At 43.5% G+C, this 27,111-nt stretch overlaps 1 protein-coding gene across 4 annotated transcripts in view; it reads left to right on the forward strand.

Moving 5' to 3' along the window:
- The window catches only part of GRB10 (growth factor receptor bound protein 10), a 181,203-nt gene that overhangs the window by 52,349 nt on the left and 101,743 nt on the right, over nt 1-27,111 (forward strand). For all 4 annotated transcript variants that reach the window (XR_008717526.1, XM_055589645.1, XM_055589644.1 and 1 more), the window contains one exon: nt 19,771-19,861. Coding sequence is in view for 2 of the 4 variants with exons in the window: in XM_055589645.1 (XP_055445620.1) it covers nt 19,771-19,861 (91 nt within the window). In the remaining 2 variants the exon portion in view is untranslated. The remainder of the gene's footprint in view (nt 1-19,770; nt 19,862-27,111) is intronic.

Raw genomic sequence — 27,111 nt, forward strand, 5'->3', positions numbered from 1 at the left:
GGAAGACAGTTTGGAAGTTCCTTTATAAATTAGGAATAAAATTACCGTATGACCCAGCAATCCTGCTACTGGGCCTATACCCTGAGGAAACCACAATTCAGGCACATGTACACTAATGTTCATTGCCTGTTTCTTTCTGGTGGGTCTTTCCTGGCCATGCTTGCTCTCGGACCCCCTCTGCACATCTCCAGGACCCTCCTCCGTGCTGTCCCCTCCTCTCTGCCCACCTCCCCGAGCTCTGAATTCATTCTCCTTAGAGGGACCCCGAGGCATGGTCTGCGATCCCTTTCTTACATGTGACTGGAAACTGGAGCCCACCTGCAGGCGTCCTGGGCGGGCTCCCCACATCTGTTTCCCCTCCCTTGGAGCTGCTATCCTGTGCTGCCTGTTGTCCAGTATAAGAAACAGGCAGGCTGCTTCTGGTTCCATTTTTTGGTTATTTCAGAAGAGAGGGTGTATGTGATCCTGGTTGTCCATCTCGGCTGGAAGCACAGAAGTCTCCATAATTTATTTTAACCATGGTTCTAGGAATAGATCAGGCTTGGTACATTTGTATGTAATACACGGAATCAGCTTTGGTGCTGAAAAGGAGTAGAGACGCCATGTGGTCCAGAGATGTCACATTGTCGATGAGGAACCAGGCATGGCCCGTACAGTTATTTGCTCAGGATCAGAGAGTTGGTCAGAGCCGCGATTTACAAGCGTTTGGCTCGCACCGCAGTGAGACTTTTCTCTGTGCTGCTCCTGGCCGGTGCTGAGGTTGGGACCCCGTGACCCTGCCTGCTGCAGGGCGGGCCAGGTCCTGTCCCGCAGAGGCGAGGTGCCTTTGGACCGAGAAGCGGGTGTGCTGTGCCGGGGACCTATACTGCTCCTTCTCTTCTGTCCTGGCCCCTTTCTTGGCACGAAGCTCCATGGAAGCTATGCTTCAGGAGAACGTCACCTGGCCTGTCAGCTGGACCCTTCTCCGTGCTTCCAGAAGCTTTGTTTTGCCCCCCAGCCCCCACCTGCCCTCTGGGGCTATCACACCTGACCCAGATGCAGCGTGGGAATGCAGGTTGGACGCCGTGGGGACCCAGCTTCCCTCGTTCTGCCGCCAGACCCTCAGCCAGGGGCTGCCATTCACCGCAGCCTCCTGCCCTCTGCCCTCCAGAGGGACATGGAGATAAGGAAGAACCACCTTGGGGATTGTATCATGTTCAGCCCTGGGGCCTTTTCCTGGTCCTCCAGGGCGGTGAGAACCTTTTCCAAGTTCTGAGATTGTTGCTGAGAAAGCTCAAGGAAGAGGTCTGTGCTCACCCAGCTGATCAGGGGTGGGAAGTGGGGGGCCAGTGCTCTGCTGGGCGGGGGGTCCTGCCTGGCTGATCCCGGCAGCTCCCAGTGGTGAGGGGCAGGTGCTGGGGCCAGGCTTTGCTGTAGACGTGGGGCGGAGTCAGTGCCCGGGAGAATGCGCAGAGCTTTGCTTGAGGACCTGGGCCCTCCTGATCTTATGCCTTGTGCACCCCACCAGGGGGACCTCAGAACTGGGTTCCCACATTAGACCTGGAAGCTGGGGCTTAGGGAATAAGGAGCCATCCCCGGGCTTGTGCACCCAGATCTTCACCCAATCTCCCAGACTTTAGAGCTGGGCTCTTGTCACCCAGCTGCATTACCCAGCCCATGCCATCTGAGGTCCTTGTGTGGGTGAGCGACCTGACTGCCTCTTCCTCCTGAAGGGATTCGGCCCGTGGGTGACACCTGGCTTGGTCCCTGATGCTCTCTGAAGCTCGGCGCTGGCAGACTCAAAACACGGGTTGCCTCTGTTTGAAACTCTGCTGTTTGTCACGTGGCTGGGTGAATTAGAGGGGCTGCGTCCTTTTGCTTCTCAGATCAGCGGCTCTCGAGCCTAAAGCGGCCCCAGGTACTGCTTGCTGACCCTTCTGACAGATGTCTGTGGGGTTAGTCCTCATGGATGTTTGGTCCTGACTCATTTCCCTTTTCTCCAGCAGGGGAGGATCCCAGGGAACAAAGCGAGTGGGTGGTGGCGTGCAGGCCCTCCCATGCTGCCTCTGCTGTTCACACGCTTGTCACGGTCCCAGCATCCCCTCCCACAGCAGTCTTGTAAATGGGACGTGATGGGACTTCATGCCTCCCTGGGCCGGGTGGGATCGGCCGCAGGAGGCTGGGGGCGGGGCCGTCTGGGGCCAAGTCACGTCTGCAGCTGTGCTCCGTCTACAGTGAACCCCTGCTCTGCTGTGGCAAGGGCTGAGTGACCGGGTCATCAGGAGAGTGTGGCCTGACTCTGACTCACTGGTCCCTCCTGGGAGGGGAAGGATGAAGACTGGGTGCCCGGGCGCCTGACACAGGCAAACAGCCTGGTATGGCTGAGAACCAGCAACCCAGCCGGGGGTCCTCTTTCAGGAGAGCCTGGTGGCCTCCAGCTCATCACCTTCATTGGGGGAGCTCTGTGGGCCCTAGAGGACAGCCAGGACACCCATGGCAGAGTTTATGATAGGAGCCCCCCTCTTGTGCTTACAGTCAATAAGTTAGTAACTTGGAAAACCTCCGGCCTCATTGAAAGGCAAGGACAGACGTGAAGTGAGTGACGGGGAGCCCTGTGCTGTCCTTCACTCAGCGGGCTGTCTGTGACATCACGTTTCTGGTTAGTTACCATTTCACCGACTTGAGGTCTTTGGCCGCCTTCCTGAGCCACAGTGATTGTTTTGGCAGGAACTCCTCACCTTTCCCTAGATCCCGAGACACAGAACCCTTGTAAGAGTGTACAGTTGGGAGGCTGTTGGTATTTGCCAACCGCCGACCTTCATGTCCATTTCCAAGGGACGGCTGCCCCTTCTCTGAAGCAAAATCTGGTCTTTGCTGTTAGTCACCCAGCCCTGAGTTTTAGTTCGTATGTTACCTCTCCTGGTGTTATTTACATGTTAACTTCTATCTGTAATTAAGAGCTTGGATATAGTTCATTTCAGTTCAGTCGCTCAGTCATGTCCGACTCTTTGCGACCCCATGAATCACAGCACGCCAGACCTCGGTGTCCATCACCAACTCCTGGAATTCACTCAGACTCACGTCCATCGAGTTGGTGATGCCATCCAGCCATCTCATCCTCTGTCGTCCCCTTCTCCTCCTGCCCCTAATCCCTCCCAGTATCAGAGTCTTTTCCAATGAGTCAACTCTTCGCATGAAGTGGCCAAAGTATTGGAGTTTCAGCTTCAGCATCAGTCCTTCCAGTGAACACCCAGGACTGATTTCCTTCAGAATGGACTGGTTGGATCTCCTTGCAGTCCAAGGGACTCTCAAGAGTCAACACCACAGTTCAAAAGCATCAGTTCTTCGGTGCTCAGCTTTCTTCACAGTCCAACTGTAGGAGCCTTCAAATAGTGCAAGAGTTGACTTTTTATTGGGGTGCCGGAGAGGAGATGGGCGCTGTCCTGGATTGGGGTGGAATAAGTGATATGAGGAAGAAGTCTTCCTATTTTGGAGAGGTTTTTTGTACTTATCTTGATCAGAGATGGTCTAGGAATTTGCCTGTCAGAGACAGTACCTGTGTTCACAGTCTTTATTGAATTTGTTACAATGTTACTTCTGTTTTGGCTTTTTTCAGCTCACAGATCTTAGTTCCTGGACCAGGGATCAAACCCATGCTTCCTGCATTGGAAGGCAGAGTCTTAACCACTGGAACACCAAGGAAGTCCCTACTTTCCCTTTTCTTGATGAAATAAAGTTTATATTTTATGTCTAGACAAGGAAGCTTTAAGTTCTTCTTTGCTCGTTTGGACCTCCTCCACCACCTTTAGTGTGGGTTATGCATCTCCATGAACCAGACCTCCTTAGGAGGTAACTCCCTCTTGATCTCATCAAGGGTCACTACTCCCTAGGAGATAATCTTTCATAATCTTGTGAGGGGCCATGGTGGCGCATGACGTGGCGATCTGGCTGTGTAAATTGTCAGTAGCACTTCATTTGATGTATAAAGCTTTGTCTCACAAACTTGCACAACCTTGCTTTGACTTCTAACAGATGGAGCAGTCTTTGGAGGTTTCTGAAGGACTGTCTCCCAGGTTCTAATCCTCAGATTGGCTCGAATTAAATTTTTTTCTGTCTTTCTTAGATAGGCTGTTGACCAGCTTTTTGTGGACACTGTTATCACAAGTTCTTGGACCTAGATATATCCAAATGTGTGATTTGTTTTTAGGGTCAGTTTGATGTACATCTCTTGTTCTCTGTGCTCTTGCATGGAATAAACAGTCAGAGTGCCATTTGGGGCACAAACTGACCCTAGGTGATTGATTATGAGTGTATTTCCGTTAGTGTGCTTGTCTGTGCTCGGTCGCATCTGACTCTTTGAAACCCTTTGGCCTGTAGCCTGCCAGGCTCCTGTGTCCATGGAGGGCAGGGGCTAATTGTGTAGAGCTGGCAAGCTGCAAAATGTGGAGTGCTGCTCTTTAATCAAATTCTCTGATGTTTTAGGACTTGGCATGGTTGCTTAGCAGAATGACAGCTTGTGTATGTAGCTCGTTCTTCTATCTTTCTTCTATCAGACTGTATGTGGCCCACAAGGTAATTAGCTGTGTTGTTGGGGTCCCGTCCCTTTCGTACTCATCTGTAAGAATGGGGGTAAGACAGTACCTATTAAAGAAAGGACAGAGATGAGAATACATAGAATCGTCTAGAAATTGATGATTTCTAGGAATGCACAAATCGTGCTAGAACCCTTCCATTGCTGAATTTCTTTTTTTAACACTTTTGTTGACCTCCTCCATCTATGTCTCCTGGCCCTCATCCACTGTTTGTAGCAGCCACCAATCTGTTCTCTGTATCTTATGGTTTTACTTTTATTTGTTTTGATTCCACCTATATGAGAGACTAAAAGGTCATATATTGTTTATCTTTCTCTGTCTGATCTGTTACTGAGCATAATGCTCTTGAGGTTCACCCTTGTCACAAATGGCAAGATTTTATTCTTTTTTAGATGTGGATAATACTCCATTATATTTTTATGACTCATCTTCTTTATCCATTCCTCCTTCAGTGGACATGTAGGTTGTTTCCATGGCTTGGCTATTGTAAGTAATGCTGCGGTGAACACGGCGTGCATGGATCATTTCAAATTAGTGTTTTGCTTTCTTCTGATGCTTGGAAACAGAATTGCTGGATTTTTCTTTTTTTCCGTTGGAGCACATGTTTTAAATGTTAAGCCGTTCAAAACCTTGATAAATATTCCCACTATTATTATTATTCTTGAGGCTTAGTGATTACTACATTTAAGTCTGTTTTTCATATTCTGGGGAGCCTCTAACCTGGTTTCCATAGTGGCTGCGTGCACTGTTTTATATTTTAGTCAGTACACAATGCCAAAGGGTTTCTTCTCTCCTCATCCTCTCTAACTCTTGTTATTTCCTGTCTTTTTGATAAAAGTCACTCTGACAGGTATGAGGTGATATCTCATTGTTTTGATTTGCATTTCCCTGATAATTCGTGGTGTTGAGTGTCTTTACATGTATGTGTTGGCCATATGTATATCTACTTTGGGAAAATATCTATTCAGATTTTCTTCTCATTTCTTAAAAAATTTAATTTTTATTGAAGGATAATTGCTTTACAGCATTTTGTTTTCTGTCAAACCTCAACATGAATCAGCCATAGGGTATACCTATATCCTCTCCCTTTTGAACCTCCCTCCCATCTCCCGCCCCATCCCACCCCTCTAGGTTGATACAGAGCCACTGTTTGAGTTTCCTGAGCCATACAGCAAATTCCCATTGGCTATCTATTTTACATATGGTAATATAAGTTTCCGTGTTACTCTTTCTAAACATCTCACCCTCTCCTCCCGTCTCCCCATGTCCATATGTCTATTCTCTATGTCTGTTTCTCCATTGCTGCCCTGAAAATAAATTCTTCAGTACCATTTTTCCAGATTCCATATATATGTGTTAGAATATGATATTTATCTTTCTCTTTCTGACTTACTTCACTCTGTATAATAGGTTCTAGATTCATCCACTTCATTAGAACTGACTCAAAGGTGTTCCTTTTTATGGCTGAGTCATATTCCATTGTGTATATCTACCACAGCTTCTTTATCCATTCACCTGTCGATGGACATCTAGGTTGCTTCCATGTTCTAGCCATTGTAAATAGTGCTGCAATGAGCAATGGGTTACATGTGTCTCTTTGAATTTTGGTTTCCTCAGGGTATATGCCTAGGAGTGGGATTGCTGGGTCATATGGTGGTTTTATTCCTAGTGTTTTAAGGAATCTCCATACTGTCTTCCAGAGTGGCTGTGTCAGTTTACATTCCCACCAACAGTGCAAGAGTGTTCTCCTTTCTCCACACCCTCTCCAGCAGTTATTGTTTGTAGACACTTTGATGAGGGCCATTCTGACCAGTGTGAGGTGATATCTCATTGTAGTTTTGATTTGCATTTCTCTAATAATGAGTGGTGTTGAGCATCTTTTCATGTGTTTGTTAGCCATCTGTATGTCTTCTTTGGAGAATTGTCTGTTTAGGTCTTTTTCCCATTTTTTGATTGGGTTGTTTGTTTTTCTGGCATTGAGTTGTATGAGGTGCTTGTGTATTTTGGAAGTTAATCCTTTGTCACTTGTTTCATTTGCTATTATTTTCTCCCATTCTGAGGGTCGTCTTTTTTTCACCTTGCTTAGAGGTTCCTTTGCTGTGCAAAAGCTTCTAAGTTTAATCAGGTCCCACTTGTTTATTTTTGTTTTTATTTCTGTTACTCTAGGAGGTGGGTCAGTGAGGATCTTGCTTTGATTTATGTCATTGAGTGTTTCTGTTTTCCTCTAAGAGTTTTATAGCTTCTGGTCTTATATTTAGGTCTTTAATCCATATTGAGTTTATCTTTGTATACGGTGTTAGAAGTGTTCTCATTTCATTCTTTTGCATGTAACTGTCCAGTTTTCGCAGCACCATTTATTGAAGAGGCTGTCTTTGCCCCATTGTATATTCTTGCCTCCTTTTTCAAAAATAAAATACCCATAGGTGCATGGGTTTATTTCTGGGCTTCCTATCTGGTTCCATTGGTCTATATTTCAGTTTTTATGCCAGTACCATACTGTCTTGATGACTGTAGCTTTATAGTATAACCTGAAGTCAGGAAGGTTGATTCCTCCAGCTCCATTCTTCTTTCTGAAGACTGCTTTGGCTATATGGGGTCTTTTGTGTTTCCATATGAATTGTGAAATTTTTTTGTTCTAGTTCTGTGAAAAATGTCTTTGGTAATTTGATGGGGATCGTGTTGAATCTGTAGATTGTGTTTGGTACTATAGTCATTTTCACAATATTGATTCTTCCTACCCAGGAACATGGAATATCTCTCCATTGGTTTAAGTCATCTTTGATTTCTTTCATTAGTGTCTTATAATTTTTTGTGTACAGTTCTTTTGTCTCCTTAGGTAAGTTTATTCCTAGATATTTAATTCTTTTTGTTGCAATGGTGAATGGGATTGATTCCATGATTTCTCTTTAGGATTTTTCATTGTTAGTATATAAAAATGCAAGTGATTTCTGTGTATTGATTTTGTATCCTGCAACTTTGCTAAATTCACTGATTAGCTCTAGAAATTTTCTGATACTATGTTTAGGGTTTTCTATGTACAGTATCATGTCATCTGCAAACAGTGAGAGCTTTACTTCTTTTCTGATCTTTTATTTCTTTTTCTTCTCTGATTGCTGTAGCTTGGACTTCCAAACTATGTTGAATAACAGTGGGGAAGGTGGACACCCTTGTCTTGTTCCTGACCTTAGGGGGAATGCTTTCAGTTTCTCACCATTGAGAATAATGTTTGCTGTAGGCTTATCATATATGGCCTTTACTATGTTGAGGTAGGTTCTTTCTATGCCCATATTTGGAAGAGTTTTAATCATAAATGAATGCTAAATTTTGTCAAAGGCTTTTTTCTTCATCTATTGAGATGATCATATGGTTTTTATATTTCAATTTGTTAATATGGTGTATCACATTGACTGATCTTAATATAGTGAAGAATCCTTGCATCCCTGGAATAAACCCAACTTGATCATGGTGTATGAGCTTTTTGATGTGTTGCTGAATTCTGTTTGCTAAAATTTTGTTGAGGATTTTTGCATTATGTTAATCAGTTATATTTGCCTGTAGTTTTCTTTTTTTATGTTGTCTTTGTCTGGTTTTGGTGTCAGGGTGATGGTGGCCTCATAGACTGAGTTTGGAAGTGTTCCTTCCTCTGAAATTTTTTGAGAGTTTTAGAAGGACAGGCATTAGCTCCTCTCTCAGTGCTTGATAGGATTCTCCTGTGAAGCCCTCTGGCTCTCGGCTTTTGTTTTTGGGAGACTTTTGATCACAGCTTCAGTTTCAGTGCTTGTATTTGGGTTGTTCATAATTTCTGTTTCTTCCTTGTTCAGTCTTGGAAGATTGAACTTTTCTAAGAATCTCTCCATTTCTTCCAGGTTATCCATTTTATTACCATATAGTTGTTCATAATAGTCTCTTATAATCCTTTGTATTTCTGCATTGTCTGTGGTAACCTCTCCTTTTCCTTTTCTTTGTTGATTTGATTCTTCTCTCTTTTTTCCTTGACAAGTTTGCTTAAGGTTTGTTCAGTTTTTTTTATCTTCTTAAAGAACCAGCTTTTAGTTTTTATTAATCTTCACTATCGTTTCTTTCATTTCTTTTTCATTTATTTCTGCTTGGATCTTTATGATTTCTTTCCTTCTACTAATTTTGGGGTGTTCTTCTTTTTCCATTTGTTTTAAGTGTAAAATTAGGTTGTCTATTTGATATTTTTCTTGTTTTTTGAGGTAGGATTATTTTGCTATAAATTTCCCTCTTATAACTGCTTTTGCTGCATCCCATAGGTGTTGAGTTGTGTTTTCATTGTCATTTGTTTCTAGACACTTTTTGATTTCCATTTTGATTTCTCCAGTATCCTGTTGGTTATTTAGAAATGTGTTGTTTAATCTCCTTGTGTTTGTGTTTTTTACAGTGTTTTTCTTATAATTGATATCTAGTCTCATAGCATTGTGGTTGGAGAAGATGCTTGATACGATTTCAGTTTTATTAAATTTACTGAGGATGATTTGTGACCCAAGATGTGGTCTATCCTGGAGAATGTTCCATGTGCAATTGAGAAGAAGGTGTATTCTTCTGTATTTGGATGGCATGTCCTGAAGATATCAATGAGCGCCATCTCATCTTATGTATCATTTAAGACTTATGTTTCTTTATTAATTTTCTGTTTTGATGACCTGTCCATTGGTGTGAGTGGGGTGTTAAAAGTCTCCTACTATTATTATGTTACTCTCTATTTCTCCTTTTATGTCTGTTAGTGTTTGTCTTATGTATTGAGGTGCCCCCATGTTGGGTGCATAGATATTTACAATTGTTATGTCTTCCTCTTGGATTGATCCCTTGATCATTATGTAGTGTGCTTCCTTATTTCTTGTAATATTCTTTAAGATCTATTTTGTCTGATATGAGGATTGCTACTCCAGCTTTCTTTTACTTCCCATTTGCATGGAATATATTTTTCCATCCTCTCACTTTCAGTCTATATGTGTCTTATGGTCTGAAGTGGGTTTCTTGTAGACAGCATATATATGGGTCTTGTTTTTGTTTCCATTCAGCCAGTCTGTGTGTTTTGGTTGGAGCATTTAATCCATTTACTTTTAAAGTAATTATTTATATATATGTTCCTATTGCCATTTTCTTAATTGTTTGGGGTTCATTTTATAGATCTTTTTCTTCTATTGTATTTCTTGACCATATAAGTCCCTTTTACATTTGTTGTAAAGCTAGCTTGGTGGTACTGAATTCTCTTAACTTTTGCTTGTCTGAAAAGCTTTTTATTTCTCCATCAAGTTTGAATAAGAACCTTGCCAGGTACAGAATCTTGGTTGTAGATTTTTCCCTTTCAGTACTTCAAGTATATCCTGCCATTCCCTTCTGGCCTGCAGAGTTTCTGCTGAAAGATCAGCTTTTAAACATGGGGTTTCCCTTGTATGTTACTTGCTGCTTCTCTCTTGCTGCTTTTAATATTCTTTCTTTGTGTTTAATCTTTGTTAGTTTGATTAGTATGTGTCTTGGTGTGTTTCTCCTTTGGTTTCTCCTGTACGGGACTCTTTGCACCTCTGGACTTGACTGACTATTTTCCTTTCCATGTTGGGGATATTTTCAGCTATAATCTCTTCAAAGATTTTCTCATACTCTTTCTTTTTCTCTTTTTCTGGGACTCCTATCATGCAAATGTTGGAGTGTTTGATATTGTCCCTGAGGTCTCTGAGACTATCCTCAGTTCTTTTCACTCTTTTACTTTATTCTGCTCTTCAGAAGTTATTTCCACCATTTTATCTTCCAGCTCACTAATTTGTTCTGCTGTTTCAGATATTCTGTTATTGTTTCCTTCTAGAGTGTTTTTAATTTCAGTAATTGTGTTTTTGTCTCTGTATGTTTATTCTTTAATTCTTTTAGGTTTTTGTTAACTGATTCTTGCATTTTCTCCAGTTTGTTTTCAAGGTTTTTGATCATCTTTGCTATCATTATTCTGAATTCTTTTTCAGGTAGTTTGCCTATTTCCTCTTCATTTATTTGGACTTCTGTGTTTCTAGTTTGTTCCTTCATTTGTGTAGTATTTCTCTGCCTTCTCATTATTATTTTTTTTAACTTATTGTCTTTGCAATCTCCTTTTCCCAGGCTTCAAGGTTGAATTCTTTCTTCCTTTTGGTTTCTGCCCTCCTAAGGTTGGTCCAGTCCAGTGGTTTGTGTAAATTTCATATAGGGTGAAATTTGTGCTGAGTTCCTCCCTCCCAACCCCTGCTGATGGGCAGGGCTGAGTGAGGTGGTAATCCTCTTTGCTGATAATTGGTTTTATATTTTTGTTTTGTTTGTCATTTAGAGGAGGCATCCTACACAGGGTGCTACTGGTGGTTGGGTGATGCCGGGTCTTGTATTCCAGTGATTTCCTTTGTGTGAGTTCTCACTAGTTGATACTCCCTAGGGTTAGTTCTCTGGTAGTGTAGGGTCTTGGAGTCAGTGCTCAAAGGCTCAGGGCAGATCTCTTTTTGACATGGGTCAGTTCCTCCTTCAGCAGCTGCTAATGACCTCCATTAGCAAGAGTTTCTTTCTCTTGAATTCCCGGATGTGTTGGACATAAAATTGTGTCAGGAATTGTGAAATCTTTTTCACATATTCACAGCCTTAGTGTCCATCCAGAAAGCAGGAAGTCACACACACCTGATGAGACACAGTGACAGGTTTGGAGGCTGTTACTGTAGAAACTTTTGGCCGCCATTCTCCTCTCTTCTCGTTTTTTTTTTAATGGGGTGTTTTTTTGTTTTTTGTTTTCTTTTTGCTACTGAGCTGCATAAGTTCTTTAGATATTTGGAGTATTCAGTTCAGTTCAGTTCAGTCGCTCAGTTGTATCTGACTGTGCAACCCCATGAATTGCAGCATGCCAGGCCTCCCTGTCCATCACCAACTCTTGGAGTTCACCCAAACTCATGCGCATCGAGTTGGTGATACCATCCAGCCATCTCGTCCTCTGTCGTCCCCTTCTTCACCTGCCCCCAATCCCTCTGCACTTCCTTTGCATCCCCCAGGCCTTCTGCAGATGAGGAGGCTGTGTCCTGCAGGGAAGGATCTGCGCCTTCCTCTGTGCCCCCCAGGCCTTCTGCAGATGAGGAGGCTGTGTCCTGCAGAGAAGGGTCCGCACCTTCCTCTGTGTCCCCGAGGCCTTCTGCAGATGAGGAGGCTATGTCCTGCAGGGAAGGATCTGTGCCTTCCTCTGCGTCCCCCGGGCCTTCTGCAGATGAGGAGGCTCTGTCCTGCTGGCCTCCGGCCATGGCCCGGCTGTCTTGCCCTCCTGACTCATAAGGGAGACATCCCTGACCAACCCGGGATGGCTCAACCAGCCTTGGAAGAGACCAGGCCAGCCAGCGAGAAGCCTTTGCGCTCACCCTAGCCTCCATCAGTATGTCTCTGTGTCTCTTCTGTACCTGGCCTTCCAGCCATGTGGGGAGTTTCTGTTCTTTACAGCCGTGACGCGCTTCTCCTGGCTGCCTTCATGCTCTGCCTTTAGTTTATAAACACCATCATTTTCCATACTATTACATTTTTATTGGCTTTGCAAGATAACGGAATGCTTGCCTGAAGCATCTCTATGTTGACTTCTGCTCTCTGGATATGGCAGTTTTATATATGAACAAACAAGGCATTTGTCAAGATTCTGTTCTTACTGCTGTAATTTGTCATGCAAACCTGCCAGATTTCCAATGTTACTTTAGGTATAAAGTTGCCAGATAACGTATAGCATGCCCAGTTAAATTCAGATAAACCACAAACTTTTTTTTTTTTTTTAATAAGCCCAATGTAACATTTGTGACATACTTAAACCAAAAAAACTACTAGTTGTTTGTCTGACATTCAGGTTTCACTGAACATCCTGTAATTTTAGTAGCTAAATCTGATCACACTATTTAGACAAGTTTGCCTTTAACTTGGGTTGGAAGGTGACTTGTCTTAGGAGCAAGGTCTCGGTGGGGTCTGGTGTGCTCGTCAGTGGAAAGGGGTGTTTTCAGGAGGGCAGCGTGTCAGCGCCTGGCTGGACTGGGTCTCAGACTGGCGTGTCCACCGGAAACCCCCGGTGCTTATGTACTCAGCGGTCACACCAGCCCCCGGGATGCCTGGAGTGGGGGCTGGGGCTCAACTTCCTGATTTATGCTCTATGCTTATGTGGTCTGATTTTAATCAGATGGCCCACCCCCAACCTTCATATTAGTAATGGGTAACCATTACTTAAATGTAAGGAAATATTCTGGACAAGAAGTTTTAATAGTTTAAGTAAACTTTTGTTACCAAATGCAAGTTTGTCTGCTAGATGCACAGGGAGGCCTAACAATATTGAAACATCAGAATTTTTGGAGCAGCGAAAGGTTTATTGCAGGACTATGCAAGGGAGGCCTGGCATGCTGCAATTCATGGAGTCGCAAAGAGTCAGACACGACTGAGCGACTGAACTGAACTGAACTCATGCAAGATGAGTGGCTCACGCCTCTCAAAAACCCTGAACTCCCCGAAGGGTTTCAGCAAAACGTTTTTAAAGGCCAGATGAGGGAGAGGGGTGGTTGGCTGTTGCAGAGTTTTTGGTGTCAGACTACTTTGTTCTTGCAGCTGTCCACGTAGGTCAGGTCACGATGTTCCTGTAAACCTCCAGCAAGACAAGTGTTATTCTCCTGCAATTTTTTTCTCTCTATATTAATGGAAGAGTGTTATTCCCTTAAGTCTGAGCCTTGAGAATGGGCTATCCTGTGTATTTCAGATTATAAGCAACGTTCTTAACTGGAGGCAAAAGCAGTAGAATACAAAAGTAAAAGACATAGGTCTAATATGAGGTCAAATTTGTTCTTTCCTGTGACACTTTTTTTAACTTCATTTTTATTTATTTATTGTTTTAGAAAATTTTTATTGGGGCATAGTTGCTTTACAGCGTTGTGTTCCTGCTGTACAACAAAATGAGTCAGCTACATGAATACATACCCTGCTCGTTTTCTGGGTTTCCTTCCCACCTAGCTCGCCACAAGCACTGAATAGAGTTCCCTGCGCTATGCCATCTGTTCTCACCAGTTATCTGTTTTATACATGAAGAGCGTATTTGTCGATCCCAGTCTCCCCGTTCATCCCACCACCCCGACCTTTCCTCTTTTGATGGCCATATTTTTATTGTCTATGTCTGTGTCTCTATTTCAGCTTTGCAAATAGGTACATTTGTACCATTTTTCTACGTGTCCACATATGTATGTTAATATACAATATTTGCTTATCTCTTTCTGACTTATTTCACTCTGTATGACAGCCTCTAGATCCATCTACATCTCTGCAAAGGGCAAAGTTGCATTGCTTTTTATGGCTGAGTAATATTCCATTGTATATCTGCATCACGTCTTCTTTATCCAGTCATCTGCCGATGACTGTGTTCAGTCAGGACAAGTTCAGTCGCTCAGTCGTGTCCGACTCTTTGCGACTCCATGAATTGCAGCATGCCAGGCCTCCCTTGCATCTAGGTTGCTTCTGTGTCTTGGCTGTTGTAAATAGTGCTGCAGTGAATATTGGGGTGTATGTGTCTTTTGGAATTATGGTTTTCTCTGGGTCTGTGCCCAGGAGTGGGATTGCTAGGTCATATGGTAGTTCTGTTTTTAGTTTTTTTATTGTTGATACTACTTACTTAGAAGAAAACAGCTGAGGAGTTCACATCAAAGCAGCAAAAGGGGAAAGATGCTGATAATGAACATGCCAGGCAGCTGTGAGCGTGGAAACCTGGGTGCTCACCCAGGAAGAGGCAGCTCTGTGTCTCTGAGAGGATGCCGAACCCTTGTCTGTGTAGGTTGTAACGTGTGATGAGAGTGAAGATTGGGTGATAAATGGGCCTGTATGGACTAGTCAGTTTATGGCCTCATCTTTTCGTGCCCTGCCATATAAATGGCAGAGAAATGAAAGGGAATGCTTCTGGTTGGAGAAGAAACCAGGACAACACATAAAGGATGTTATTTATTTTTCTTTATAATGAGTGAAAGCAGTTCTCAAGCTGAAAATAATAAGCCTAAAAGAAAAGTTCAGGAAACTTGGCTGCATTGAGTTAAACTCTGAGAATCAAAAATATGAGTAAATTTCAAACAAGGTGGGAAAAGTACTCGCTACAAAAGGGATCAAGCTTTGTTTCTTATTATTTTAAAGGGTTTATCCTGGAAGCATTAAGAAGCAGACTGATGATGTTTCTGGTGAGCCGGGACTGCCCAGGCATCCTGCAGGGGTCGTGTAGCCCATCTTCTAGATTTGCCACCTAACCCAGCAAGTCTGGACACTGGCCCTACACCCTCAGCTGGGTGATGGCGTGAGGCTCCTTCATGGAGGGCTGGACTGGGAAAACCTGCACTGCTCCAGCTGGCCTGTCACAGGATAATCCAGAAGGAGAAAGACAAAGGGCTGATGTTCAACTCCATTATTTAAGACCTTCTTGTGAAAACCACTGCCTGCCTCTGGAATTGGCAAGAAAAAGTTCCAAAATTGTTACCTTCCACCTGCCAGTACCTGGGAACTGGGCGGGAGCTGTTCTGTTTCCAGTGGAGGGTAACCTGGGAATGAGAGCTGGACAGTGTATCCAGACTCAAAACAAAGAGCACATAGCTTTTGACCTGCTCCTTCTACTCTGGGGATTCTAAGAGAACGATCAGAAATGTGGACAAGTTCTATGCACAAAGGTGTTTGATTGTATTTATATTACCCGAAATTTGCAAATGACTGAAAGTGTTTCCAAGAGTAGTTTAGAATCTGGAAAAATGATACTTACCATTTTTTTTTTTAAAGAACATTTTGTGATGTAAATTGGGGGGAAATTTACATTTTTTCAGAACAGAAAATTGTTTACACCCTATGATATGCACAGTGTCCAGCTGTGCGTGGTGAAGGTGCAAAATTCAGAAGAATGCTGCCTTACCCACTGTCATGGGTCGCTGTTCTTCAGGTACTCAGTCGTGTCCGACTCTTTTCGACCCCAAGGACAGCAGTACGCCAGGCTCCCCTGTCCTTCACTGTCTCCCGGAGTTTGTTCATATTCATGTCCATAGACTTTAGGCGAATTTTTATTTCTACTTTGTATTTTCAAATACTTATATGGGTAATTGGGGAAAAAGGAAAAATATTTCTCTCAGATGGTAAAGTGCCGGGGTCCAGCCCCAGCTGATCCAGGGTATTCGAAGGAGAGATGGCACAGGCGAGGATCAGGAAACAACTGCTTAATTAAACGTTAATTAAGGATATAAAGAGTAATAGAATGAGGATAGCTCAGTAGGAAAATTCAGTGGAGAAAAGAGGCTGAGTAGCTTGGTTTACGCAGGAGACCAATAAAACTTCAAGACAAGAAGTTTGCACCACTTACGTAGGCCGCAGGCATCCTTCCGTTCTCCCGAAGGAGAGGAGACACTGAGGCCTCCCTGGTCGGATCTTAGAAGCCCAGGCATAATTAGCAAGCATGGCGAGTTCTGCGCTCCAGATGGAGATTCAGCCAGAGTTTGAGAGAGAGAGCGACATGGGGAGACCAAGTTTCAGTGAACAAGGCCCGCACTTTATTTTCCAAAGTAGTTTTTATACCTTAAGTTGTGCATAGAGGATAATGGGGGAAGGGGTAGAGTCATGCAGCAAGCCAGGCTTTCTTCCTGCAAACTTATCATATGCAAAAGCTTAGGTGATTTGCATCATCTTCTGGCCCGGAGGCCTGTTAACATTTTAAGACCCTTTCTTCAGAAAACTTACTTTTCTCTAAAGGTGATAAGTCAAGCGCCACCCTCCAGAAGCATTAGATAAAGTTGCATTCCTACAGAGCAAAGGTGTGGTGGGCTATAACAAGAAAAAGAATTAACTCAAGGGTCCCAGGTTACAAACATTAAAGCTACTATTTACACCAATTATATTAATCAATACACTGCCAGGGACACAGCAGGTAAGGGATATGGAGACTTAGCAGCAAACATTGGCCCAACAAGTGAAAAACCCTTCACCAATACAATTTCTAATCAATCTTTTAACTGCTCAAAGGAATCTGTATTTAGACAGTTTAGAACATCTCGTGCCTCTCTCAGTTGGAAGGCTCTGAGCAATCACATGTGGCCGGAAAAACCTATTCAGGCAGGCTAAAGGATTTCCAAAGGAGTTTGTAGGTTGAAACACTGTCACACCCAGGAATTGTTAACTGGAGCTGTAAGCTAACTCTTTTTTCAGAGAGAGGTAGTGGGGGACAGCCCCTCATAAAGTCTGAGGTGTAGGTGAAAGCACAAAGCAGAAAGTAGGTAGACTCTGGTTTTGGGGGTAGATGCTCGAGAATTTCCAGGTAGACTCCTGAGGCTTGATCCCGCCTTTGCATATGCCAAGCCTCCTTCCTCATGACCTTTGCCACGGGCGGAGCTCGCTCCCCACAGTAAAGGCTGATTGAACGGAGAACATTGGACTGTGGAGTTGTAGAAGTGGGTGGGTGACCTTAGATGGGGAGACTGCTGAATCTGGGGGGCGGGCAGGGACCACTCGGTTCTCTAGGCTTGACAGTCTAGCTCTATCCTCAGCACCTCAGGGAGGGTCTTACCAGCATCCCTTTGGCTCCCAGACACCATGTCCTCGAAACCGATTTCTCCCTTCTTTCCTAATAAAAAACTTAAGTTTCTTAACAAATTGTACATTCGCCAGTAGGGTATTAATGAAAGAAATCATGTTACACGGCTACTTAATGTGGTATGCTAGAATTTTGAAAGGGCTGTTGGGGAATGTTTGTTGCCATGGAAATTTTTGAAAAGATGCATTAAAATACAGCAGTGGGTATCATGATGGTGATTCCGTTCTTCATCAGGATCATTTGTAACCCCCATGTGATTCAAATATAACATAGATGCTGTCCCTAAATAATTCAGACATTGCATCTGTGCATACTCTGTGTGTGGATTTTTGTTTTCCTCTGAAAGAACAGATCAAAAACTGATTGGATAACATCCATGGGTGAAAGAAAGAGGTTCATTTTAATTTTTATCTTTATCCTTTTCTTTAGCATCTGTGTGTACTCAGTCACTCAGTCGTGTCTGAATGTGACCCCATGGACTGTTGCCCACCAGGCTCCTCTGTCTATGGGATTCTCCAGGCAAGAATACTGGAGTGGGTTGCCATTTCCTCCTCAAGGGGAGCTTCCCAACTCAGAGATTGAATCTGTTTCTCTTGCATCTCCTGCACTGGCAGGTGAATTCTTTACGCTGGCACTACCTGGGAAGTCCCTTAGCATCTAGATTTTCCTAACAGGCAAGCATTACATCTGTGATTTTAAAAACCAAAAGAGAGCTAGCCATTCCTTTCGAAGGGAGAGAACAGAGAGAGGGAAGCAAGTGAAAGTCTCCCTTCTTCAGAGGTCTTTGTCTGCTCGTCCCAGGTTTTCTGGAGGGAAGTGTGAAGGCCACTGTGCCTTCCCGGGGAGCAAACATCTCCTTCCCTCCTGGACTCTCTGAGCAGTGCTTCCCACGGTGGCCGCCAGCGGAGTGTGGACCAGACCCACCCTGTGGACAGAGGGTGCAGTCACCACCGTCCCCTCCCACTCAGGCAGACAGAGGCTGTGGTGCAGAAGCCACTGAGTAGGGGGCATTCGGGCCCTGAGCATCTGTCAGAATGATGTGCTTTTTTGGAGTTTCTTGGGCAGCATGGGAGGGAAGGCATGTGTGCTCTGAAGCCCGGCTGCCTGGGCTCCAGTCTCAGGGCTGCCTGTAGTCGTGGGGTGGTGCTGGGTGGCTGTGCCTTCTGTGGCCAGCTGGCAGAGGAGCGCCGCAGGATGCTGGCGCTCGTGGATTGGGGGCAGCTTGCACCTGCAGAGCTTTGCAGCACCAGGAAGGGGAGGCTGCTGATGGTGCCTGCTTGTGTTCATGTTAGTTTTTATTAATAGATTTTTCCATGACAATCTTATACTTTCTGACACAGTTCTAAAACCTAATTACAGAGATAAAATGTGCATTATAATAATTCCCAAAGTTTCTTTAATCTGCCAGAGAAATTTGCTATCTCTTCACCCCAGGTTAATCACTGCTAATATTTTCCTCTCGGCGTGTAAAGAGTTTACAGGCCCATTTTCCACATCTTATTGTGTCTTTCATTGGATTGATTATAATCCCACGAAGAGGTTTTTCTGGAGTTGTGGACTTGGTTTTAAGTTACTGTTTTAACTTTTACTGAAAATTTTTATCCTTACCTGAAATCTGAAAAGTGCCACTGAATATTTACACCATTATGTATAAAATAAACGACTAACCAGCACCTACTGTGTGGCTCAAGGAACTCTACTCAGTATTCTGTAATAACCTATAAGGGAAAAGAATCTGAAAAAGAATGAAGATCTGTATAACTGCATCACTTTGCTGTACACCCAAAACTAGCACAGTAAATCAACCTAGACTCTGATAAAAATTAAAAAAAAAAAAAGAGAGAGAAAAATACTGAATACAAACCAGACAGTAGAGAGGATCAAAAATGCTATAAAGTTATCCTCTGAAAATATCAATAAAATGTTTATCTCACTAATCAATGAAATGAATCAAGAAAAATCCCACCAACAACTAATAACAGCAAAATAATAGTGATGTCTCTTCAGATCATAAAATCAGAGGATGGTTTGACAATAAATTTGAAATTTTAGATGAAAATAGGCAAACTCCTATAAAAATATAACTTATTAAATCTGGTGTAAGAAAAAGTTTTAGTCTGAATAAATCTATAATATTAGGAAAAAAATTGTTTTAATGCCTCTGAGCTGCTGATGCTTTGTGGAGGGTCTGATTATAAAACGGTCGCTGGGTGTTTGCATCCCAGGTGACAGACCGCCCAGGGCGTGATCACCAGTAATTGTTACAGAAAATCCTGTGCTCCACGGAATGCTAATTCTCTGTACTCATGGCTTAAATCCTGCCGTTGACAATAATTCTTTTTGAATTGCTATTCAGGGAAAGCAATTTAAGCCAGAAAACAAGAGTAACTTTTCTTCCAACTCCCTTGCCAAGCAGGCTGTCCATTCTCGTGGTTAATTTTCCTTTTACAGTGTGTTTTAAACAACTGTCATTTAAAGTGAAAAAAAGTAAAAATTGGAAGGAAGGAAGAACTGGGGGAAGAAAAGCAGTGCTGGGGGTGGTGAGTGTGACAAGTATGAAGTGAGGGTGGCGGGTGTGGCAGGTGTGGAGTGCTGCTTCTGACCAGAGCCTTTCCATACCCATCTCTGCAGGATAAGGTGGAGCAGACACCTCCTCAGCGTCCTGGGGAGCTGGCAGGACCTGGCTTCCCAGCGCCGCCCGACCGGCTGGCGAGCCACCAAGGTAAGGATGGAGCCGAGCGCCCCCTGACTCAGGCTATGATTCCCGTTATATTGTGCAGCGGTGCTCAGCATCGCAGTCTTAGGAATCCATTCCTGGCACTGACGTAAGAAGATGCTAGCCTCAGCTCAACTTTACCCCTTTAAGGAAAAGACATTCTGTAAAAGAGAGGTACTTGGTTATATCTTCATAGAGTTTTCTTTCAGTGAGCCGACTCCAGTGATTGAAACTTCAAAATCTGTTTCATGTGAGTTTTCCCAGGATTCAACTTAAGCATAACCTTAAAGGCATATTCAGGGCTCCTCCATGGGGAGATCTTCTTAGTTTTTAGCATTTTTATCGGCAGTGAAACTATTGTGATGGCCAAAAAATTAATTCTGTTATTGAATTCGTGGTTCTCAGTGAAAATGAAAAATGTGTCCTTTAGTTAAGACGGAATGAATTTTTTTTTTTCCCCCCCTGAATGAATTTTTTGGCCACTCTGATAATCTTGCTTGTATGCACTTGGCAGCTGTTTACCTAGCCAGGTAGAGATGCCTTCTATTCCTTCTGGTGAATTTCTGATGGACTCACCATGTGGGAGGAGGGAATGTCTTAAAGAGATACAAGGACTTAGTAAATTAGGTCTCATAAGCCCAAGCTTTGATGTAGTCCAGGGTTTAGGAAGAGAATTGTTCTGATCATGAGATGGGACAGGAAAAGCACACGGGGGGCTTTAGATGATTAGAGCGCTTTGCTTTTGGCTGCACTGGATCTGCATTGCTGCACACGCACTTTCTCTGGTTTTGGTGAGCAGGGACTCCTCTCGTCACGGTGTGGGGGCTTCTTGTTGGGGTGGCTGCTCTTGTTGCAGCTCACGGGCTGTAGGTGTGCAGGCATCTGTAGTTGTGGCCCATGGGCCCTGGACTGTGGGATCCAGGAGCTGAGGCGCACAAGCTCAGTTGTGCCACGGCAGGTGGTATCTTCCAGGACCAGGAATTGAACCTGGATGCAGTGTGTCCCCTGCATTGCCAGGGAGATCCTTAACCACTGGACCACTAGGGAAGTCCCTGTTGGAGAGTTTAAGTAACAGAAATTGTAGGGTTTAGAGCTGGTAGAGGATAGAATACTTAGGTTTTCTTAATTACCTAAGGAGAAAGAGAATGAAATTTAGCAATAGTAAAGTCAGGGAGGTGACCATGAAGTCAAAAGGATGTGTTCTCAAGTATTAGAAGATTTGTAAAAGCAGTCAGGATTCCTGTGTCAAGCATAATTGTAGGGTCCCCTTTCAGAAGACCTTTGCACTAGGTGATGCAAGGGTAGGAGTACCAATTTGATCATGTTGGCTTTGAAACTTAGGGAAGATTCCATCTCTCTACTAACAGGGAGTGAGTGAGCTGGGGTCTGCCCTGACTTGGGAACTGCAGCCAGGCATGGGGAAGTGAGCAGACTCCATGGTGAACTCAGCTTCCCAGAGAGGTCAGGCCCATCGTGACACGGACCACCTTCCCCTCCCATCTTCAGTCAGTCTGCAGACACAGCCCACAAAACAGGAAAGCCAAGGGGACTCCGCCTGGCTCACACAAGATGGAGCTGTCTGCAGAGCAGTGAGCGATGCTGACGCCATGCCCAGTGGGCTGCAGGCTCCAAAGCCACCACTGATGGCAGGCAGTTCAGGCCCCAGGGAACAGTAGGGACCAAACGCATACAGCTCGCTGGGAGCTAGGGCAGGGTACCCCCCAACCTGCTCCTGAAAGACCCTGGAAAATGGTCCTAGGCAGAGACCCACAGCACCCCAGACTCCTCTGTGGAGCACCCCTGAGCACTCCAAGCCCTAAGCACATGGGAGGATGGGCAGGGAACACAAGCCCAGTGCAGCATAGATGCCCCTGCAAGCCAGCATCCCCAGCATAGGCAGCTGTCTACTAGTAGGCGCTGCAGCTCCTGGGATGGTGAGATTGCCACTTTACACACACAGATGAGTGTGTCTGTAATGCCCTGGAGATGAATGCAAGAATAACATCCACCAAGGAGGACAAGAAACTATGAAATATGATGGGAAGAAATGAAACAAGAAGATGGGGACCCTGAGAAGTTTGGGAAATGAGATGAATAGCCATTGCCATTTCCAAAATGCTGGATTTGGTCTAAAAGAATGGGTGAGCTTGAGTCACCTCCCTCCAGCACTGGACACAGTCACCGACACCCATGGGGACAGGAGAGTTGAAGGAGTGGGGGTGGGATTTGAAGAGATGCTGGTGGAGAACGGGCCAGAGCTGAGAAGACAGAATCCCAGCTGCACTCAGAAGACTAAGAGGAAAAATGGAGATTCATCCACATCCAAGAGTGTTTTGCATTATTCCAGAAAATGGAAGACAAAGAGAAACTCTGAAGGGAAACGACAGATTTCCCAGCCCAGGAATGGCCGATGGACAGATGGGTGATGTGGGCCCTATAGGAGCCAGGGAATGATACTGGAGTTTGTCAAGCTGTTGAGGGAAAAAGATCTGTTCATCTAAAATTTTATACCACCATCTCTTGAAAGCAAAACAAAGCTTTCAGATGAAGATTGAGGCAGTTTGCTACTGGTGAGAGAGACAGTGCACTAAGTCGTGTCCGACTCTTGCGACCCCATGGACTGTAGCCTGCCAGGCTCCTCTGTCTATGGGATTCTCCAGGCAAGGATACTGGAGTGGGTTGCCATTTCTTTGCTACTGGTAATCCTCACTAGAAGAGTGAATAAAAGTTGTACTTCCAGGAGAAGAAATATGAGTGGTGAGGAAGGCCCAAAGCATGAGAACAATAACAAACTGAGACAGGGGTTCTGTGTCTTGAGTTGGATTCCATGTGGATTGTTCAAATAAGGTAAAACTAAGACTTTGGGTATTTAGCCAGTGGGATTGTGTGTTTAAATGTGTGGTCAAATTATAATAAGACTTTAGTTAGGATAAGAAGATTGTAGAGTAATTGAGACTACATGAGAAAAAAGAGATAGTTATCTGTTTCAAAATATTGTTGTTGTTGTTCAGTCTCTAAGTCTTTGTGACTCCATGGAATGCAGCAGACCAGGCTCCTCTGTCCTTCACTATCTCCTCAAATTCATGTCCATTGAATTCGTGATGCCATCCAACCATCTCATCCTCTGTTGTCCCCTTCTCCTCCTGCCCCCAGTCCCTCCCAGCATCAGAGTCTTTTCCAATGAGTTGGCTCTTCACATCAGGTGGCCAAAGTATTGGAGCTTCAGCTTTAGCATCAGTCCCTCCAATGAATGTTCAGGATTGATTTTCTTTAGGATTAACTGGCTTGACCTCCTTGCTGTCCAAGGGACTCTCATGAGTCTTCTCTAGCACCACAATTTGAAAGCATCAATTCTTCAGTGCTCAGCCTTCTTTATGGTCCAACTTGAACATCCATACATGACTACTGGAAAAACCATAGCTTTAACTGTACGGACCTTGGTTGACAAAGTGATGTCTCTGCTTTTTAATATGTTGTCTAGGTTTCTCAATATTAGATGCAACTAAAGTATTGATTATAATTAAGAATATGTGTAGGCTTCCCTGGTGGCTCAGAGGATAAAGCATCTGCCTGCAATGCAGGAGACCCGGGTTCGATCCCTGGGTTGGGAAGATCCCCTGGAGAAGGAAATGGCAACCCACTCCAGTACTCTTGCCTGGAGAATCTCATGGGCAGAGGAGCCTGGCGGGCTACAGTCCATGGGGTCGCAAAGAGTCAGACACGACTGAGCGACTTCACACACACACACAAGAATATGTCTATAATCTAGTTTATGTCCTAGCAGGAAAAAAATATAAGGGAATCTATATTTTATTAAAAAAACAAGCAACATCGAGCAAAAAAGGAATAAAAACAAGATATGAACTAAAAAGGATGTCAAACAAGGTATGAAATATGAGGTGTAATTCCAAGAATACCTCTAACAGTATTGACAGGTTCAAATTAGTAGAAATACACAGAACCCTGCACCTAAGAGACAGACTGATTCTTCTCTAAAATCTGTATAACTCTAAAAAGTTGACCATATATGGGAAGTTGAACTAAATTTTAAGCAGTCCATTTCATGCATGCCATGGTCTTTGACCCAGCATGATTAAATCTGAAGTCAAGAGAAAAAGTTCAAAACAAAATGTGTAAGCATATTTGTGTACACATAACTTTACCACATGTGGATGAAGAGCAAATCACTGAAAATACCAGTTGCTTAGAACTGAATAAAAAGGACATCTATTATAGATTGAAAAGTTATATAGTGCTACCAAAATGGTGTTTAAAACTAAATTTCTGATCTTTGAAAGGAAGAAAAATTGAAATTAGAAGAATGAAAGGTGAATAACTCTAAGGAATGTAGAAGGAAGTCACTACAAAAATTAAGATCAGAAATTACTGAAATGATGAAGAAAATATCAATAGACAGGAACAGAACCAAAGCCAGTGTTTTCCTAAAATCTACCAAAATCACAAATGCTCAGGGGGAAGAAGGACATATAGGAGAATCATATGAACAGCAGGTCAGAGATTAAAAAAGTAAAATAAGAAAACCATGAATGACTTTATGCCAGTCAATGTGAAATTATGCAGGAAATGGATAATTAATATATTGCAGAGATATACAAACAAAATTGCAACACCAAATGCTGGAGAGAATATAGAGCAACAGGAGCTCTTATCTTTGCTGGTGGGGATGCAGAATGGTGCAGCCACTCTGGAGGATGGTTTGAAAGTTTCTTACAAATGAACCATCTTCCTACCATATGAAACAGCCAGTCATGTTCCCTGGTATTTGCTCAAAGGAGTTGAAAATTTTTATCCACATGAAAATTTGCACACAGATATTTATAGCAGCTTTATTCATAATTGCCAGAACTTGGAAGCAACCAAGATGTCCTTCAGTAGGTGAATGGAAAAATAAAACATGGGACACCCAGACAATGCACTATTATTCAGGGCTGAAGATAAATGAGCTACGAAGCCATGAAAAGACACAGACAATCTTAACTGCATATTACTAAGTAAAAGAACCAGTCTGAAAAAGGCTGCATGCAGTGCGAATCTAACTATATGATACTCTGGAAAAGGTAAAACTATGGAGATGGTTTAAAAGAAAAAAAAAAAAAAATCAGTGATAGCCAAAGGTAGCTGTGGGGAAAGATGAATAGGCGGAACAGAGAGGATTTTTAGGGCAGTGAAAATACTCTGTGTGATATAATGCTGGACATCATCACTTCCCTGGTAGCTCAGCTGATAAAGAATCTGTATGCAGTGCAAGAGACCCTGGTTCAATTCCTGGGGCAGGAAGATCCCTGGAGAAGAGATAGGCTACCCACCCCAGTATTCTTGGGCTTCCCTGGTGGCTCAGACAGTAAAGAATCTGCCTGCAATGCGGGAGACCTGGGTTTGATCACTGGCTTGGGAAGATCCCCTGGAGGAGGGCATGGCAATCCATTCCAGTGTTCTTGCCTGGAGAAGTCCATGGACAGAGGAGCCTGGTGGGCTGCAGTCCATGGAGTTGCAAAGACTCAGACATGACTGAGTGACTAAGCACAGCACATCACAATGGGCACATTTATTCAAAACCGTAGAGTGTACCAAGAGTGAACCCTAAGGTCTGCTCTAGACTTTGCATGATTATGATGTATCAGTGTTGTAAAAAAGGTACCATTCTGGTGAGATATGGGGATCATGGAAGGGTGGCTATGCATGTGTGGGGGTCAGAGATAAATGGGAAATCCCTGAATCTCCCTTTCAATTTTGTTGTAAACCTGAAACTGCTCTGGAGAAAAGTCTTTAAAAAGACAACAAAACTGGTTGCATATGAAAGAAGAAATAGCTTAGAGATTACCTTTGAAAACCACGCATTTTTCTTCTGTGCCATGTGAATTAAACATTGTTGACCTGATGGAAAATACAGCTCTGTGAGTAGACAGCACTGAAACATTTTAGGTGGAGAATCCTGAGGAAATAGTGAAGAGAGTTGAAAAAGAAAAAACATAGTGGATTCCTGGAGAAATACAAAATTTTATTAAAAAAAGAACCCTGACAGACGGAGTCCCTTAGAACTGCCACCTCCTCAGAAATGCTCAGGGAGTTCTGCAGATGAGTGTCACGAAGCCTTCAAAGAAAATATCCTGTCTCTATTTATGCCAGTGGCTGAAGAGAGAGGGCACGTGCTTTTCTGCCCATTTTATAATGTTCTGTAATTTTGCAAGTGACAGTCCAAGAAATTCAAGTACAGACCTATTTCGCATATTAACAAACAACTAGAAAGTCTGGATACCATTGATGAATCAAGTTTACCAGTTTATCTTAAATAAAACAGAAACAAATGTTATGACCAGGTTGGGTTTATCATAATAATGTAAGGATGCTTTCCATCATTAGACTGAACACATTTAACATTCAAAAAGATTAAAGGAAAAGAAAATGATCATCTTACTGGAAACAAAAAGATTAACAAAGTTCACCCACTCATATAACAAGAAACAGACAATAACAACCACGCACTTTCTATTGTTATATATAAAGCAGGACAGATCTTCCTCAACTTACATACCCCTGTAAACTGATTGCAAGTTGACAACATCATTGTCAGAAATGCCTTTAATATACCTAACTCACCAGAGCTTAGCCTCATCCACCCTAAAGGTTTTCAGAAGAGTTACATTACAGTTGGACAAAGTCTAACACAAAGCAATTTCATAATGAAGTATTAACTATCTCACCTAATTTATTGAATGCTTAGAAGTGAGTGGCAGAACAGTTGTCTCAGTCTGGGCGGTTGTAAGTGTACCGATGGTTTCCCCTTGTAACTGTAGGGGCTGCCTGGATGCTGAGGCTCACTGCTGTGCATCACAAGAGAGGGTTAGACAGCGTGTCACTAGCCTGGGAAAGGTCAAAGCTCAGAACTCACAGTGCAGGTTCCACTGAACGCGCATCACTCTCACCACGGTGAAGTTGAAAACCACTAAGCGGAAGTACATTAAGTCAGGGGCTGTCTGTATTGAAAGAAACCTGTGACCTGTTTTTTTTTTTTAAATATCTATTTATTTATTTGACCTGGGAAAAATTTATTTATTTGGCCTGGGAAACCAGTCAATCCTAAAGGAAATCAGTCCTGACTGTCATTGGAAGGACTAATGCTGAAACTCCAATACTTTGGCCACCTGATACGAAGAACTGACTCATTGGAAAAGACCCTGATGCTGGGAAAGATTGAAGGCAGGAGGAGAAGGGGACGACAGAGGATGAGATGGTTG

This window comes from Bubalus kerabau, chromosome 8 (genome assembly GCF_029407905.1).
Source record: "Bubalus kerabau isolate K-KA32 ecotype Philippines breed swamp buffalo chromosome 8, PCC_UOA_SB_1v2, whole genome shotgun sequence".
Lineage (NCBI taxonomy): Eukaryota > Metazoa > Chordata > Mammalia > Artiodactyla > Bovidae > Bubalus > Bubalus kerabau.